The sequence below is a fragment of the Neopelma chrysocephalum genome, unplaced genomic scaffold (assembly GCF_003984885.1).
Source record: "Neopelma chrysocephalum unplaced genomic scaffold, ASM398488v2 Primary Assembly neopelma1_23, whole genome shotgun sequence".
Taxonomy (NCBI): Eukaryota; Metazoa; Chordata; class Aves; order Passeriformes; family Pipridae; genus Neopelma; species Neopelma chrysocephalum.
Window position 1 is genome coordinate 903,753 of NW_020897691.1, and position 19,205 is coordinate 922,957.

Genomic DNA, 19,205 nt, shown 5'->3' on the forward strand with positions numbered 1-19,205 from the left:
CCTCTATTTCGAGGAACAGGCTGTTGGCTGGCTTTTTCCCTCTGTATTTGCTCTGTGAAGGATTCCTGCAACAGCCATTTGTGGTAATGTATCTGCCCAGTAATAAACCTGTTATTTGCTTTTCATCTTCAGCAATATTGCTAGTATCTCAGCCAGAGCCTAAATGTTTTCAGACAGGGATGTTAGCTTCCCTTTAATCACATGAGCAACATACCCTAAATGCTCTGTTGGCGGGGATTGTGGGCACCCGGACCGTGAATTTCTTCAGTTCAAGGAGCAACAGGCAGATGGGCTGGGTGGATCTCTCATCCTGTTTCCACAGCATGTGTGCAGTGTCATAGTGATGAGGTGGTGGAAGAAGATTTTTCTCACTGTTTTTTGCCACCTGGCAAAAGTAAAAGTGGTAAGAACCCTTGACCTGCATGACAGAAAGCAGGAATATAAGCCAGAGTTGTAAAGCTTATAAGTGAACTCCAAAGACCTGTCACATACATATGCAGGACTGAAGGCCAAGGTGTGTCACACTGTGACCACCAGAGTTGATCACAAGCCATTTGCCATCAGCAGGAGATGAGGATCTGTTTTCCAGGGAGAAAACTCATGTTGGCCAAGAGCACACCTGCTGCTCTATTTTAGAGCATTTGACAAAATAAACGAGTTTAAACAACAAGCAAAGCATGTGTTTCCTTCTCTCCAGAGCAGGAAGAGGGGGAACCTTTGGTTCTGTTAAACAGATCAGCACAATATACAGGCTGGATATTTTCGGAGATGTGGCCAGTCTAAAGAAAAGGATCCCTGCAGTGGTAATTGTTTGCTCCCACAGTACATTTTAGGTACTGCCAGTGGGTTCCTGGCATGTTCAGGAAAATTGAAGGTTCTGATGCAGCCTTGCTCATGATAGATGACAGAAGCTGGAAGGATTAAAATAGCCTCAGAACAAACTGCTCTTAATCTTTAAAACAAGCAGACATAAGGATGCCGTGACCTATTCCTGCAGGAACAGGCAGACCCACTGCTGGATGGCTCTCAGGCAAACTATGAACCTAAGCAGAGAAGAAACAAAGAGTGTGTGAAAAAGTGGGAGCCTATGAACAGTCTTAGGCAGGGTGCTGTTAGCCACAAACAAAGGTCTGAGTATTCCTCAAATTGTCTCATCCAAAGTTCTACCCCTCATCAGCCTGCTGCCCCGCCTCCATTTGAAGGTTTAGCAGCCGTACTTGTTTATAGTATAATATTTTCATTTTAAGTGTAAGAAGGATATATATTCCAAGGCCTTGAGTCACCTTAATTAAAACTCAGCTCCATTTCTGATATTTAATAAATTCTTGGTACTTCAATTAGAAAAAAAAAGCATCAAAGGATCATCTTCCTGATATCTGAACATACTGTAAAACTTTTGGTTTGATCACTTTTTCATGACAAGAACAACGTATTTGTTTCAAACTTTAAATGGAACATAGCAAAAACTTTCACTAGTAACCACTTAGCTCTTGATCTAAATGCCTGGACAGAATGAGAGAAGTATGGGAATTAGTCTACTAAGTTGGAGAAAATCTTTCGCTTGGGACCTCATTACAACTGCATTCACACAGTACTTCATTGTTACCTGGGTTGCTTACACCAGAAATAACAAACGTGCTTCCTCCAGGCCTTAAAAAAAAAAACCTACCAAAAGCCAGACCCAGTGACAGGAGATGACCTTTCCTTTGCAGCACCCGAGGACTTGGGTCTGTGTGACACACACAGAATAGCCTGGAAGTCTGCAAAATGCAGCAAGGGGCAATGCCTCCCAAAAATCACTGCCTGCGTAAAGACGTAAATTATGAGTTTGGGATGTAACAAGCTGTAATTGCCTCTCCTGTCACCTTCAAAAGAGTTCCTGAGTTTTGAGCCTGTTGCAGCTGTCGATGGCTGAGGCAAGACCTCTGCTTCAGTGAGAGGCACTGAAGAGCAGAGTCAATCTGCTAATGTACATCTCTGGCAGTGGGGTTGGCAATTAACCTTGGATTGCCACGTTTCACCCTGTTGCCTCAACAGGCACTTTCCTTCCTGAAGGACCTGGAGGACACACAGTGCCCTTGCGCAAGTGTCCCGAGCGTGCGCTCCTGCCGGAGGAGGCTGGCACACACCTTTTCCCAAGAGTATCACCACTGCAAGGAACAGGAAGAGACAAGGTGTGGAGGAGCTACGGGGGCCATAAACCCATTTCTTTATTTTGCTGGTGTTGTAGGCTGCTTTAAGGAAGGATTTTACTAACTTCAGGGATAAAAACTGAGTGTGCTTGTCAGTCACTGTGCAGTGACCAACTGACATACCTGTCAGTAAAATGAACAGGATTTTAACAGCTCTACAGTTTCAAGTTGCTGTACTTCATTCTCTCCCTTCTTATGGCTCATTCAGAGGGCTGAAAACCAAGCATCTTCAAAATCACTATTTCTCTTCCTTTCTAGTAACTTTCTGGTAAGTTTTAATTGAAGGAATATTTTGAACATCGAGAAAGCAAAAACTATCACATGTCATTAGCAACAACACTTAAAGAGATCAAGTCTGAAAATAAAATACAGAGGCTTAGTATGTATTTCCACCAATAACTCAGATTTCAGAAATAAGCAGCGATACAGCTCACTAATTTTTAAAAAACAGTTATGTAATTGTTTTCAAATGTTAAAATTACTTCTATAAAGTTGCTGTAATTTTTATTTTCTTATCCATGTATCCTAATTTATGACAACTAATAGCTTTGAGATTTTTTTGTTTTATCCAATCCCTCACCTTTTCAATGTGGTAGCCCATCAGTCACTTTCAATTCACTTTCCACAGCTGGCAGGGAAGCAGCCTAGCCAGCACTTTCAGGAATTATGCGAGACATTTTCCCCTGCATGTTTAGCCATAAGCATTCTTCCCTCTGCTGCTGCAGGCCCCTCCTTTCACACCAAGTCCTGCTCACAGCTTCCTTGTCTTATATCTCCACCCTGTCCTATTCAGCAAAAGACCCGACTTTTAGTTAGCTCAATTCTACCTCAAGTTTTAGTACATACTGAAGCTCAAACGTGTTGGCCAGGCTGCCTCTGCATATTGCCTCTTTCCCCATTTTTCTGTCAACATCTGGCAGGCTCATTTTACATTCTGCACAGTGAAGCAGAAGTATTACATTGGTTATCTACACAATGCAAATACACCTAGCATTTCACAGTTACTGGCCAGAATTGCTAATACTGTAGTTAAGCTGCTACTGAGCTAATATCCTTAAATGCAGTTACTTAAACCAACACCAATTAACACCAGAGAGGATTTAATGCTGCAGTTTTCCTCAGATTTTTTGATTTACACAGTATCATAATGCTTCTCTTTTCTCCTAATCAGTCACAGTACTTGTGTGTTTTGAAGGATGCCATGATGCACATGCTCCCTCCTTTCCCATCAGCACAGAACACCATCCTCTTCTTTCTCTACTACTGCTCTTTGCCAAAGAGTAAATTTTCATCCCCGTGCTTTTGTTGCCTAAACTCCTCTAAGCTGAACTATGACCTCACAGCCAAAAGACCCCCTCCTTAGATTGCATTTTCTTTTCTCATGTCAGATAGGAGAGAACTCAACCATGTATTAAAACAGGAGCTTGCTAAGACCTGCTTCATGGCTCGCTCAGTTTCCCACTGCTGCTCTAAGGGCTTTATGAAGCAACACCTCCCATTCCAAAGGGAAGGAGCCTCCCCCCTCCTTGGCCCCCTGCCCAGCGCAGACCCAGGGGAAACACTTTCCTGAATCAGCTACCATTTCACTTCTGAGTTCAGATTTTGCAGTGAGGACAGGAAGTGTTTCATTGCACTAACTGAAGTCTTCTGAACATTTTTTATATAAAATACTGGAATTAATGTCCTCAATAAAATGTATCTTTATTTTTTCCTCCAGAAGAAACAAGAGGAATAGAGGGGGAAAAAAAAAATTAGATTATGCAGGTTTGTTTTCTTCTTGTATGAGGCCAATCCACAGAGGGTAAAAGTTTAATTTTTTCAGTGTAAACAGCATGTTTGCTTAGTGCTCTCGCATATGTTTTCCAAATAAATAAATAAGTAGAGCAATACTGCTGTTTACATCTGGAGTCTCAAACCTTCCCCCTGAGTCAGTAACAGATCACAAACTCTCTCAGACTAAGTACAGAATGGGGGGAAGGACTATTTTTGCTCAGTGAATGCCTTTAGACCAAAAAATTCTTACAGCATTATAGGCTATAAATCATTTTATGAAAAAATAAATACAGTGTGTCAATCCTGCAGACAGAAGCAAGCAAGGAACATGATGTCATCACTCATCTTTTTAACAACATTCAATTAGACCTAAAACTGTATTTCCAAATAAGATGGTTTCCTTGAAATTATAGTCATATTCCTTTTAACCATAAAATGTACAGTGAAATAGTTAAGTAGAACACGCCTTTAAAAAAAACAACACAAGAACAAACTACTGACCATTGGTACTTACAAATAATGTAAATTATTATTCCACAACTGTAGGGATTGTCTTAAATAGCAAGATTTTTAATCAAGTAAAAAAATTACTTATTTACATAATTTAGATTGCTTCTGAATTTTATTCAGATTTTATTCTTAGTTTCATATAGACAGAACAAACATGGAAATCCTTCAACTACACAGTGTATGTAAGTTATCTGGTTATCCTGCAGCTGAAATCTTACAAAGGCCGCTGATCTCACCCATCTTGCACAAGCAAAGCTTTCATCTACTGTTTAAATACTTGTGTTTTACAAACAGCACTGTTAACAGTAGCACTGAAGATACACTTACTGAACAGCTGATGAAAATATTTTCCTGTATTTAAATGAGATGTAATTACAACTTTGCTAAAATGAACCACTCTGTTTACAATGGAAGCTAAAAGCAGTCCCAAATCACTGCCGTTAATCCTCTCTGTAACAGAACACATCAGTTCCCAGATGTTTCACAGGAAGTAATTCCTAACTATGCGCACAGTCACACACACACATACATACATACATGAAACAAAGCAAGGCTTGTACAGACTTAAAAGATTCACTATGAATTTCTTGCTCAGATTTGCCAGGAAAACCACGATTTGTCAGTTTTAGACACCTCACACGTTTACAAGGCAGACTGACATCTTTGGACCACTTTCTCCCAAAGCTGTATTAGACCACAACTCCTCCACAGCAGCCTATGAATCGCTTCTTTCATTGCCAGTTTGTTTTTTTTCTGGATCAAGATAACTGCCTTCAAATAACATTCTGTTTTTCATTCCTTCTTTAAGCATTCTTTGCCGAATCCTTTGTTGAGCCAAATTGTACCTGCAGTAAAACCTAGAGGGGGGGTATGAAAAGAAAACATGATTCCCTGCCTTATATGAGTCACAGTATCAAATCAGACTTATTCAGCCAGTTGAAACGTTGCGGTCACATATAAAAATGCTAGTAAAATTCAGCATGCTGCCTTTGGAATTAGGACAGAAGGATGGCATATGCAAAGGAAAAAAAGAAAGAATTAAGAAAAATGGAAATAACTGGGTGGCTTGAGCTCTTAGGATTCAAGAAACAATAGCAAGTTTTTTAAAAATATATGAACATAAAAATTCACTCACATTGAACTGTTTCCCTTTAAAAAAGAGAAATATCTTGGGGAGAAGGAAGAGGATGCTTTGCTAGGCAAGTTTTTTAATGGAGTTTCAAAAGCAGTGTGCAATACTGTTTCTGAAAACAAACATGGGGATCATGTAGTACAGTTCAGCCAACACATGCCTGTTAAAATTGAAGAAGCATTTTACATACCAGTATCCTAACATTGTGGAAATAAAGCCACCAACTGCAAAGTCACAAGATCTTCTAACTCTACCTAAGAAAAAAAAAAACAAAAACCCTCCAAAAAGTTAGAGGAAAAAAAGCCTTGGATGACTTCCCATTATTAATAACACTTAACAGCAAATAAATTTTTTTTCTTACAAATAAATATATAACCAGAAGGAATAAGTACTTACTAGTTGCTAAAAAATGTCCAAGACCCACAACTAAAGACCCCAGGGAGCCATAGAGCACGGATTCTCGGGCACATGGGACACTCTGAACATCAAGAAATCCCAAGAGTTTAAAGGACTGTAAGACACAACAAAAAACACACCATAAACTTTAAAAAATCACTTTTGTAGAAGTCTATGATGCCAACTCCATTCTAAAACTGACTTGTTATTTTAGTAGTCAAATACAACCACTTGAGGATTTACTGCTTGCACAGTTATAGCTGAGGAAAAGTGAACAAGCACAGCTGTATCAGGAATAGTTTTGGAAGAATTAACTACTAATTTATGCAACATAATTTTCTACAAACCTGTTGATCCATCCTTTCTACTGAATATTATAAAATGACTACTTAATTTTCCCCTTTACATTCCCCAGAAAAGGAAGGGAGAAAACCCTTAAGAATGCAGGATTTTTGTTACATCACAATACACAAATAAGGTTACAATCAAGTACATGGTTAGTTATGCCATGTAATTTTAGTATCTGAGAAGGCAAATGTGCTTTTAAAAAAAGTGAAATTACTACAAAATAAGCATATAATAGAGAACCTTGTACTGAACAGTGAATGAAAATGTTTATAAATCAGTAATTTTTAACCTAACCCTATGTACAGACAGGGGCTGGGCACAGAAATTCTTCTATACATAATGAGTAATTTTTTTAATTAACCTACTGGTAAAAAAAAATCAAACTACTACATATCCTGTCTCCTATCTATAAACTGACCTTTTATTTCACTCAAATGGCAATTACATGTGGCATTCACAAAGTCAACTGCAAACTGAAAAGTATGATTTTCATTTCAGAGACGCCTACTCTGGCTTCTGCATGTAATTCCTACTTCCCACCTGACAAACATCCTTGCAAATGCAGGCTGGCACCACAAGCAGGAGTGAGAAACTGCATACAAAAAAGAAGCCTCAAGATGACGTGAGTCAGGGTCAAGGTGGCTGCACCGCAGTAACATCTGCACATCTTTCTGCTATCATTCTTTTGTCAGTGATGGTCCAAGAATACATCTTCATTCTGTTTTTAAATCCTGAGAGCATTAAGTGCCATGTGTGCAACTGTATCTAAATTCATCAAAGATGACTGGTTTATTTTTTGTAAAGGTATTCTACTTGGTCAAAGTGGATTTTAAAGATGGAGAACTACAATCAACTGTTCGTGGAGGGCCGACATCTCTGAGACAAGTCATCACAAAGCTGTGGTAATAGGGATGACAAGCATCTGACAACAGCTGGATTTGTATGCAAGTATGGAAATCCCCATCGTTAGTTTTATCCACGTTCCCTATGGAAAACTATCAGCTGTTTCCACATAATCCCTGTGTACACGCCAGACAGAAAGGATGTGGTCTACTCTCACATGGAAGAAGTCACTGGATATGCTGCTGTTGTTGGCCAAGGAGGTATCCCTGCTACATCTGTGTAGCATGATGCACTCTTTTAAAATAGCATTTCACCTGTTGCCGAACTGGAAATCATTTGTTATGTCTCTAACCACTGTAACCACCGGCGTTAAGGAGGTTCGAGTGTCACGACGGCGTTTCGCTCACAGAGAGAAAGTCCCACGGGGCGGTCCGGGGGAAAACAAACACACACAACCCCCTACCCCACCCATTCGGCCCTACAGAGCTTCAGTTCTGCCGTGGGTTTCCGTGTATTGTTCCCTAATTATTTCCTCTGGAGATAAAACAGCGGGTGTGGGGGTCACGGCTGCTCTGCGACAACCTCCCATGTCCCCAGCGCAGGGCTCCCGCGGAGACACGGGTACCCGCGCAGCTCTTCCTCATTCTCCTCCTCCTCCTCCTCCTTCTCGCCCCTCTCCACCCCCCCTCCATTACCTTCCTCGGCTCAGAGTCGCCCTCGCCCGCCATGACGCGGCAGCGCCTTCCCGCCCGCACCAGCGAGCCGAGGCCGCGCCCGCGTGGAGAGCGGCGCCGAGGAGCGGCCGCTCCGCCCGCCCCGTCTCTATGGCGCCCGCGGAAGGGGCGGGGGCGGCCACGCCGGCGCCATTTTAGGTCCCGGCGCCGAGAAAGATTCCAGCGAAAATCCTTTGTTCGGCGAAATGGGTCACGGAGCGGGGGGCGCGCGCGCGGGCGCGCGGGCACGCGGGCGGGGGGCGGAGCGCCGGGCTCATCCCGCCCCTCTCCTCCCCTTCCCTCCCCACTCCCTCCCGCTCCAGGCGCGCGCCTCCGTGAGGCGCGGGAGAGCGGAGGCTGTGGGCAGCGCCTCGATCCTGGATCCCGGATCCCGATTCTTGGCTGCCGGCGGACACCTGGGACTACAGGAGACTGTGCTCGGGTGTACCATAAATGCTGGAAGAGAGGCCCTGCCGGAGTCCGGCTGAGCCGCGTTGTTAAAAGCCAAAAAAGAAATCACAGGACTGAGGGATGTAAACACGCTCAGTGGGTAGCACCTAGTGGGAGAAGGAGGTGATGGGATCCCTCACGGCGTGTAGGTAGCCTGAAGGATGCGGGGATATACCCCCCAGCGGCAGATGGGGGAGAGTTGATTGTCCGTCTCCGCAACCCAGAGTGCTAGAAAGGGACGATGGCTTGTGCGGCTGGGAGAAAAGTACCCAGGTGGCAGCGGGAAGCAGAAAGTGGAGGAAGAATTGTTTGAAGAGAAGTGCTGTGGAAAATGGCCTCTTGAGAAGCCACGTACATCTACTTCAGGTAAAACCCCAGTGGGTTCGGAAGGGGTGAAACCTGTGTTAAATCACTTGAACATGGTGGAAATGACCTATTAGGTATGTAATTGTATCTGCAGTAAGGATGCAAAGAGGTAAATAGAGACAAGTGACTTAGGACAGAGTACAGTTCTGCAAGATACTGTAAAAATACCTTTTGCCACAAGAAAACAAGTCTCTACCTTCTAAGAAGTGAATTACAGGGTGGGTTCAATTTAAGATCTTTTCCATTTTAGTGATGAAGTATCACAAGGATGAGAGGTGTGTAATATTGCTCTTTGATTTAAAAAATAGTGTGTCTTGACCTAGGCGGCATGAGATGTCTTCAGATCTTGTTAAATATTATTATGTATTTGGGGTTTTTTTAATCTGATGCTAAATAAAACAGTCTTTTTCACACGCTGAAATTTATGTCAGTTTGAATTTTATCTCATTACTTACATGTTTGCAGGATTTTGGAAACAATGTATTTTCACACAATCAATTTTCATGTATCACTAGCTGAAAAGTGCTACTGTACATGATAGCTATTTCCATGAGCTATTTTAAATCCCAGATGGATTAGAAACAAGTCTCAATCCTTCCCAACAGTCCCAATCTAGCACTGTTTTGTCTCTTTGTAGATCTTGCAGGCAGTGCTCTGAATTCCTGAAACACACTGATTCAATACATTTACTATCCATTTTAAACAGATCAGTAGGAGTCTGGAGAAGAGAAGGCTTAGAAGGCTTAGAGGCGACCTCATCACTCTCTTCAACTACCTGAAGGGAGGTTATAGCCAGGCGGGGGTTGGTCTCTTCTCCCGGGCAACCAACAATAGGACAAGGGGACATGGGCTCAAGCTCTGCCAGGGGAGGTTTAGGTTAGATGTTAGGAAAAAATTCTTTACAGAGAGGGTTATCAGACATTGGAACGGCCTACCCAGAGAGGTGGTGGATTCACCATCCCTGGAGGTTTTTAAAAAGAGATTGGACGTGGCCCTTAGTGCCATGATATAGTAATTGGAGTTGGATCAGGGGTTGGACTTGATGATCTTGGAGGTCTCTTCCAACCCTACCTATTCTATGATTCTATGATTCTATGAGTCACTTGAATTGTGAGTAACTCGGGCTGTTTAAAGCTAATATATGTTATGTATGTAGTGCTGCAAACACAGGACATTTGCTGTAATGTGTGAAAAACAAATTATTGGCATAATCTCTCATTGGAAAAGTCTGTAATGTCTGGTTTTATCTTAGTTGGTTTAAAAATTAGACAGTGACAAACATTGAGGAATATAACGAGGAATCGCAAGAACGTGTTAGTATGTCTGAGATTAACAAGGCCACAGTGGTGAGAAAAAGACACTGCTTTTACTGCTGATGAGGTGGCCTGGCCTGCAGCAGTTCATATTTTGAAGGAAAAGAGTGGAAGGATGTTTTTGTCTTTGAAAGAGGAAATTGGTTTTAGCATTAAGGTGCCGGAGAGCAGAGAACACAAAGAGAGCATCTTCTGACTGATAGTCAAGAATAGGCTAGGAAGTGTGTGGTTTTCCCTGCATGGTTATGTATCCCTTTTCCAAGCATCCAAATCACGCAAATTACACTAAAATATCCATTGCCAATAAACATATTCAATTTTCTCCCTTTCTTTTTGGTATTCAGTCATTACTCTGCTTTACTGCTGCACCTCACAGTTCTGCTTCACCTGATTGAGAAGCCGCTCTAAAATTAATAACTATTAGCCTTTGTGGAGTTAGAAGTACACAGAGGGCTGCTTGTCAGTGCTTGGGGTCAGTGAAGATGCTGGAGCTGGAGCCTCCTTAGGTTAAGAGCAGAGGGACCACTGACAGGACACTTTGGGATAGCCTGAAGCGTGCAGCCATCATTCGCTTGTGTCCCATAGGGGCCTGAGATGTCTGTGTGTGGAGGGCAGGGGGTGGTGTCCTCCGGCACATGAGGAGGGCAGGGATCTTGAAGTGCGGGACTCATACTTCTGCTGCTTTTACCCTGATGTCCACTGAAGACTCTGGAAGTAGGATGTTCTTTTCACATCCTGGATTCAAATAAAAGTGCGGATAGATAGTTCTAGCTAGCTGAAATGCAGGTTTTAGTCTGTAAGTTGATAAAGCAGGATGAGGTTGTGGGGGCATGTGGTACTGTTGCATTTAGAGGGTGATAGCACAGGGGATGTGAGAGCTGCTAGATATGCCTGCTGCCTTGCCAACATGACTTGCTGCAAGGGCTGGACCAACCTTGGCTTAAGACTTTGGTACACCTGGTCCAGCAAAGGCATATCCCAGAGTATCTTCCATTGTTCCTGCCAGTGTGCCTAAAGGGACAGTGGTTGAGCAAGAGCCCTGCGTGGCTTCCTCCACTAACAGGGACCTGTGCTGTTTCTGGAAGCTGGGCATCTTGTATATGCAAATTTGGAATTGTTGCCTTGGATTTCTGAACCTAAAAGATAATTTAGATATATAAAAATATTATTCTTTCTCCTCTTGGAGCTGGATAGCCTTGGCAAAACCTGTCTATACGTGCTCAGTTCTATCAATCATAGGGTGCTGATTGCCACTTGCTCTCAGCAGTTTGTACTTCTCCTATATTTATGCAGTTCTTATTTTTATTTGTAGTGATCAATAAAGTGTAGCATCCTTAGCTGTATGCCTGTCCATCCTGAAATTGACAGCTTGGGAATGGTTTGGATTGGTCTTTGACTGTAGTCTTTGTTCTGTCACCCTTCATCCCCGTGTTTAAAGGCTGGGCCAGGCAAAACACTTGTCAGTCCAGCAGCAGGAAAGAGACCACAGTGTACAGGACGTGAAGCAGCCGACAGAAACCTGACTCACTGACTTCTCCAGTGCTTATTTCCTTCATCACACAGAGAACTTTGTTGAGGTGTCTGAACCTACATACTAGTAGGTATGTATCTTGCCACTTCTGAAACAATTTTGGGCTAAACTCCCAAGGAGTGGAATTTCCTACCTTTAGCACCTCTTGGTCAGGTAAGTTATTCCTATACCATAAGCTGTTTATGTAACCTTGTGGAAAAGCAAGCACATTCAAAAGCTGTGACAGCCTGTCCTAAGAAATACATTTATTAGGTTGTGGATGATAACCACATTTAGGTCGATGGCCACCACAGACCTTTCAGACAACTAACCTTCATGGTGAATTCAGCATCTCCTGAGGGCTGCATGCTCTGCCTGGTTAGTTTGCAAAGGTCCTCCTGGTCAGTCTGTAGCAGTTGTTAATGACCAGTGGAGGCTGCTCTGTCTGTTGGTATCCATAGATATCCTTTCAGCTCCACATGCAACTTAAACTGTTCTGAGGGGGACTGCTGACACAAGAGATAGTCCAGGCTTTCCTCTTCTTTACTGTGAATCCTGTCTTCTCCTTTGTACCACCAGCCCTGCTGCCTGAGAAGCTGAAAGTTAACACTACACAAAAAGCTTCTTCCTGGCCATGGTGAGGGGAGAAACAGGTTGGTTGGGGTTTTTTTTGAGAGCAAGTGATGTTGTTTATTAAGTAACAGGTCATCGGTAGTTGAGGCATGCTTCAAGGCAAATTTTGGAGATGTCCAGTGGGACTTTTTATCTGTCTTCATAGTCACCCTGAAGCTACTTAAATAGGAGTCAAGAGTAGCTTGTGCTGACCACGTGCCATTTTGTAAGCCTTGAAAGCAAGGAGTACTTTGCAGCCCAGAAAGCCAACTGTCCCCTGTACTGTATCAAGCCACCTGGTTGAGTTCTAATCTACTCTGCTCTCTTGAGACCCCACTCTGGGATCCTCAGCACAGGGAAGATATGGGCCTGTTAGAGGGGGCCCAAAGGAGGGCCATGAAGATGATCAGAGGGCTGGAGCACCTCTTCTGTGGAGACAGGCTGAGAGAGCTGGGGTTACTCAGCTGGTAGGAGAGAAGGCTCTGGAGATATCTTATAGCACCTTCCCGTACTTAGAGGGAGCCTACAAGAGAGCTGGAGGGGAACTTTTTAGCAGGGCCTGTTGCAATAGGACAAGGGGTAGTGGCTTTAGACTGAATGAGGGTACATTTAGATTGGATATTAGGAAGAAATTCTTCACTATAAGAGTGGTGAGGCACTGGAACATGTTGCCCAGAGAGTTGGTAAATGCCCCATTCCTAGAAACATTCAACATCAGATTGGGTAGGGCTCTGAGCAACCTGATCTAGTTGAAGATGACCCTGCTTATTGTGGGGGAGTGGATTAGATGATCTTTAGAATTCCTTTCCAACCCAAAGTACTCTATGATTCTGTGTTTCTGTGGTGGTTTGTGGGGGTAAATGGTTATTATGATGGCTGCAGAGATACTGTGCAGTAGGTCGTGTCAGAGTAACCACCCTTGTGGGGACAGGCCAGGCACGAGGAGTGTGAGCAGGCTGCTGTTGCCAAGGCAGTCACCAACCACACTCATGCAATTGAATTAAAAAAATTACTTTTTTTCCCCCAAACATTAATGTTAATGCAAATTACATGTCAACTGCATGGCAATTTTATTCTGAGTTGGCTTCACTGATCATTTCTGTAGGTTGACTTTGCCTAACTTATTCCTAACTGCCTGTACAGATGATCTTTTCATCTGCAACACATAAGAGATTTTAATTCAGTGTATTCCTCTGAAAGCTAAGGAAACAAGGGCAGGCTCCTAATAGCTTTATTTTTTTCTGCCAGATCTCTTAATCTGTTTATGTTATTTAGGCACTTGATTCAAAAAGGAAGAGGGGTTTATAGTATAAAAGAAGTCTTATATAAAACGTAGGAGTTATAATTGAGTTATACAGTTAGATGTAGAGCTACATTTAAAATTTCCTGACTTATTAGTATCAATTGGATTCTGACTAAAAATAGAACAGAGTTTTTCTTAGATAACCCTTTTTTCATGTTATGTAAATTACTTTGTCTATAAGGCATGTCTTGAATGTGTTAGTGGCAAATACTGATGGACACAAGTTTTCTTGTATTTCACCGTAATCCACTTCAAGCAGATGATGGTACTATTTATTTCTGCCATTTTTGGTCCTTTTTTTTAAGTTGCAACTTTGTAAGATATGGAACTTTTCTTTTGAAACTGAAGATGTTAGGAGATTTATACTGTTTCTGAAACAAATTTGAATAATAACCTAGTAACCATAGGGTCATAGAAACAGGAGTGGAAGGGACTCCCTTTTTGCCTCAGAGCTATTTTCCTTAGGCCTTTTTCGTTCCTAACATGTTCATCTAATTTTCCTTCTAAACTTCCCCTTCCATTTCACATCTTAATTTTTCAAAATACAGTAGAGGTTTCTATCATGAACAGCGTGGAGGGGGTTTATTATGAACTCTGTGCCTCATGTTCCATGTCTATCATATGAATTTGTCAGGCTTAATCTTTATTAACTCCTGAGGGAAAACTGGAGACTAGAGTTAACAAGATATTTCTATGATAATTGTTTCTTTTGGGACATGGTTTCTGAGAATTCGTAACAAACTGGAGAGGGTTGCACCACTAAGAAATTTATTTAGAAATAAGGTGTTTAAATAGCACAACAAAATTAGAAAATTCATAGTGAAAAAATATATTGAAGGTTATTAAATGCTCAGGCACCCTCTCAGACATAAGAATTCCCTTGGCACAAGTCACTGGAGGCTGCAGTGGTGTTCTGAGGAGGTATCATGGTGTGCTTCTCCTATCATTACACTTTTCTCTATATATCCAACACTAGATAAATTAACTTTTTTGCATTACTGGCTGCGGTTCTTGCATTTTTGCCAAGATTAGGCTAAAGCCCAGTGAAGAGAAAAAATCTTCTCATTGCTTTAATGTACTTTAGTCTGGACAACTGGTTCATTTGTAACACAGACAGTGATATAATACAATGATATCACTGAACTGAAAGGTAAGAGAGGAAAGAAATGGTGTGCCAGGAGCCACTTTGGTAATGTTTTGTATGCAATGTGCTGTCCAAGAAGGTGTATAATTAGCAGCACAGAGGAAGAGAGGAGTCACATTCAAGGAGCAGAGCATGTCAAAGTAGACACTCAAACCAGACAGCTGGAGAGGATGTTCAGAAGCCATGCCTTGTATCAACTTGAGAAAATTATGATGCATCAGGTAGATCTCATTATATCTTGTTTGGGGTTTTTTTTCAATTTTTTTTTCCTCTCTTTTTTTTTTTTCCTCTTTGGCAAGTGGGAGAGGGTAAGGAGTTTGTGGGTTTGATTTTAATTTTGTAATCAGGTTTAAAGTGGATTTCACTGACTTATTCCCACCTCACATGGTCTGGCAACAGACTGTCCGCTAGTACCCTGCCAGATGCAAGGTGTTTTGTTGCACTGGAAGTTATAGTATAGTCCTGAGACAGCCACTGTCCAAAATACATGGAAATATTCAGAGAAGTCAGCCTATGTTGTTTCATTGTGCTACAAAGGCTGGTTTCAGTCTGCTGGGGCAGGATCTCCTACACAAAATAGCGCACCTTTGGCAAGAGGTAAAGGAAAATAATTTGCTCATGGCTTCAGAAGGATCTCACAAGAAACAGGCAGTCTGCAAGGCTGAGATTTGAGAGTTCAAAGTCAAACACAATGTATTATTTCCAAACAGTTGTTCCAGATTTGCAGGCACCTAAAGTCCCGCTGTGGTGTCCAGATTCCCTGGCAAGAATTCAAGGTTTTTCTCGTTCATGACAGGAATGACTTCATGTCTTGCACACTGAGAGTGTTAGTTTAGCGTATAAATATTTCTGTACCTGGTGTGGTTTCTGCTGCTTTTTGAGAAGAAGCAGAGATTAAAAATACCTCATATCTCGTTGCTTAATGTTTTTGGATCCAGTATTTTTCACTCTTTTCCTGATGCCTCACTGTGACCTGGCCTGAAGGTTGAGTCAGTCTGTTGGTGACTGGCTACCAAGGGCTACAACCTTCTGTCATATTTTGATTTTGGAGGATCCTCGTTTCCTGCCTGAAGAATTGGGTGCTGGGCTAAAATCACATCTATGCATTAACTCTACAGAGCACCTGATGCAAGACAGCCAAGCAGAATTTGGCGGGAGGGAGGGTATGTGTAGTACAGAAGCTGAGTTCTGAGGTTTTGGAAAATAGTAGGACAACTGGAGCTTTTTGAGTTGCTGGGGGAATTATTCCTGAGTAGACCAGGAGGGTTTGTGTGCACCTTCTGCACTGAACTGTTGATGTCCCCCTCCATGTGCCCAGTGGTGCTGCTTGGGAAACCTTCAGAAGTCTCCCTAGTGCAGAGCCTGCTGCTGTTGTCCTCACTGGTGAGACAGCTAGCGGCTCCCTAAATTGAGTTTCAGACCTCCTGAGCATGGGCATCTGTTCAGTGGCCACTGAACTGTGCGGAAGGGTTTCTTTCTTTATGCTAGTGGTTTTATTTTCCCATACACTTTCCCATGCTGGTAGTTCTATTTTCTCAGCATGTCTGACTTGCGCCTTCTCAGTACCTCTGCAGGAACAAGTGCAGAAGCTAAACACATGCTTAATTGCCTCACTTATAAACTGTTTAAAATTCTTAGACAGCTGGATGTAATAGATGTCTGATAGATTGGTTTTTCTGGTCTGCTAAAGCTAAAATAGCCTAACATCAGTCAGAGGTGGCTGGTGTGTTATTCTTCCAGTCCTGGGGAAGTCTGTGTTGTCAAGAATTTTCAACAACAAGCGTCACCAAATCCAGTGCTTCAGAGAGGGGACGTTTCTCAGGTGAGGAAAGGAAAGGAGTTCTTATTGTGATGAATGGTCCTTCAGAGCACTAACTTGGGCTTACAATAGTGTAATTCTGAATAATAGTGTCGGTTCCATCCAATTCCCTCTTCATTCTTGTGCTTGGGAGCAAGAAGTACATACCTGTAGTTTATGGTTTCCTTTTTACATTTTTTTGCCTCCTATGTGAGTATTTCAAACTCACGACTCAAGATGATCATTGCGAGACAGCAGTTTTTCTTAAATTCCCCATCTTTTTCAAATGCTTGTAACGAGTACTAAAAGACTAATGCTGTTCAGATTTCTGGATTTTTGCTTTTTTCCCCCCAACCTAACTACAGGCAAGCCTCAGATTTGGAACGTATTAGAGGTTTCTTCAAAATCTTATCTATAACTGGCATAATTATTTGCTCAGACAAGTCATGGTGAAAGACCAATCCCTAAGAAGAACCTCAGGCATTACACTGTTATTTTTAAGTCAAATCATGGAATGGTCCCCAAACCTTCACCATTTCACTTACTAGGTTTTTCTTCAAAAAATGTAAAGCTGCTGTGCACTCAGAGGAATAGAATTAAAGCACTTTGATTTTATTTAAACCTCAGTAACCATCAGCTCCTTAATTACTAGGGGTGTGTCTGCTAAGAACAATGCTAAGAACCTGTCACTGTGCTTTTAAGTGACTGTGATTTCAGATACAGAGCTAAGACAGGTAATTAACAAAATCGTGCAGACTTCAGTTGAGAAAAGTGCTAATATTTTATATGATCCAAAAATGTGCTGCTTTTTCACTTAATTTTATGTTCCTAGACAATTTTAGTCTGTAGTTATAAAGAATGGCATGTGGATTGATTGTAACTAATTTGTAAAGGCCCGTCAGATAAAAGTTGTCCAGAATCTGCAAATTTATATAAGTGTTGGTTAAACCTAATTTTCTCATAATTAAACCAGCTCAGTTTCTGGAAAGTTTCCTGAATCCATTTAACACACATTCCCTGATATTTTACCAAAACAATAACCTCATAAAATCTTAAAGCTTACTGATAACTTCAAATTTATTGAGGTTGTTAGTATAACTTTTGTGAAAAAACAAGTTGGAGGGAAACTTAATAAAAGCGCTGCAAGCAACAGCCACAGATGGGAAATTTTATAAAGGTTAGAGAGGCTGGAGGTGGAGCTGATGGCTGCTGCCCCGGAAAGTTTGAAGGAATCTTCTCAGCAAAGAAACTTCCTCCTGCTCCTCCATGATCAATAGCTTTCTGTCTCTGCCCCATTTCAGCTCTCAGGAGAGATTACCTATCCTTGCACTGACAGCTTCATGACCACACATGCCCCATGCTCCCTCCCCGCAGGATCCTGATAGGCCTTTTGTCTTACAGACTTTGCCTTCTGCAGGAAAAAGCAGCAAGGTATGCAGGTAATTTCACCCTGGGAGAGTTCTGGATACCTATTCATCAGCAACCCTTGGGCCATGTTCTCTGCCCCTTCCAGGTCCCCCAAAGAATACAAATACTAGTAAAGTGTGCAGCTCTAGGCAAAGATCAGATGTATAGTTACAGAAGTGGGTCAGTGAAAATGTCCAAACACCACAAAGACTTCTTGGTACCACTGTACCATTCCCACTCTATGCCAGCTGTGCCAAGCCCCTCTTACAGATCTTGTCATCGATCTTCCATGGTTAGAAGATAGCACACTTAGTCCAGGCTTAGTTGATAGTTCAGAAATACTCAGTTTTACTACCTTTTTCAAAGACTCTTCCTGCTTCAGAAACTATTTTACAACCACATTCAAAATTCCCCAGGCTGCTTGCCAGCAGTTACTGACCAAGGAATTCCCATCAGGGGGAAAATTCTCCTAGTTCCTGGAAATGAAGTTCTCATATACATATTGCCCTTAGACAGAGAAACTGAATGCATGAGTCAGTTTTAAAAAAACAAAATGCCTGTATTGTTTTATCACTCATCAGGATATACAGACTTCATCTGTGTCATTTGCTCAACTTGCTGCAGCAGTTCTGGGTGTGTATCTGCCAGCCCTGGTTTCTTCCCCCATTGCTGAGGATACTCAAGTCTCGCTTCTATAGGACGGTGGCTGCACAACAGTATCAGTGAGCTGAAAGAGTGCTTTGGTGTTGTGAGAGAATATTGATTTGGGAGAGAGTTCAGTTATTACTGTGTGACATATTATATTTGTCAAATTCTCAGTTAACAAGTTGCACTAGTTGCTCTTTACAAGGCTGATGTGTGATTTTCCCATACTTCCCATGCTGCTATGGGAACCAGTTTTGAAACTCAGTCTCCACTCCAATCACAACTGTGGGTCAGGCAAATTCTAGTCTGAAAATTGGTTTGAAAGTTCATGTGTTTGGCTGAACAGAGGCAAGAAAGACCAGCTGAACAATCTGGGAGTCAGACATGAGCATTCATTTCCTGATCTGAGGGTTTGACTGTCTCAGTGGCAACTCAAGGCTTTGAGAGCAAACAGGGATGTATGGATTGGTATCCCGAAGCTGGCAGGGTTGCTATCTCTGCTGGGATGAGTCACCCAGTGTGCTGAGCTGCGCTGCTGTTCTCCACTTTTCTTCACATCCTGTTCAAGGCTGTTTTATTAGACTAGAAAAACAGTTAAGTCTGACAACACAACTCTCTAAACTACATTGTAAGACAGAATAAAAGGGATTCTGAAAACACAGTTATCCTTTACTCAGTGGACCCTTAGAAGGCAGACAGATACAAGGCTTTCCTCTACGGTTTCCTTGAGTCCCTCTAGTTTTCAGTCTA

General features: G+C 42.1%; 1 protein-coding gene across 2 annotated transcripts; it reads right to left on the reverse strand.

The window, feature by feature from the left end:
• Positions 1–4,568: 4,568 nt before the first annotated feature.
• On the reverse strand, positions 4,569–8,115 carry LOC113967865 (cytochrome c oxidase assembly protein COX20, mitochondrial). Of its 2 annotated transcripts, none has more exons than XM_027683870.1 (4): positions 7,890–8,115; positions 6,004–6,118; positions 5,798–5,885; positions 4,569–5,332 (listed from the first exon to the last, which is right to left on the reverse strand). In XM_027683870.1, the coding sequence occupies exons 1-4, from the start codon at positions 7,920–7,922 to the stop codon at positions 5,191–5,193; spliced, it is 378 nt and encodes a 125-aa protein (XP_027539671.1). In that variant the 5' UTR covers positions 7,923–8,115; the 3' UTR covers positions 4,569–5,190. The 2 variants fall into 2 exon arrangements, with proteins under 2 accessions (XP_027539671.1, XP_027539662.1); XM_027683861.1 differs by having other exon boundaries at positions 5,798–5,861; positions 7,890–8,015.
• Between the last annotated feature and the right edge of the window lie 11,090 nt (positions 8,116–19,205).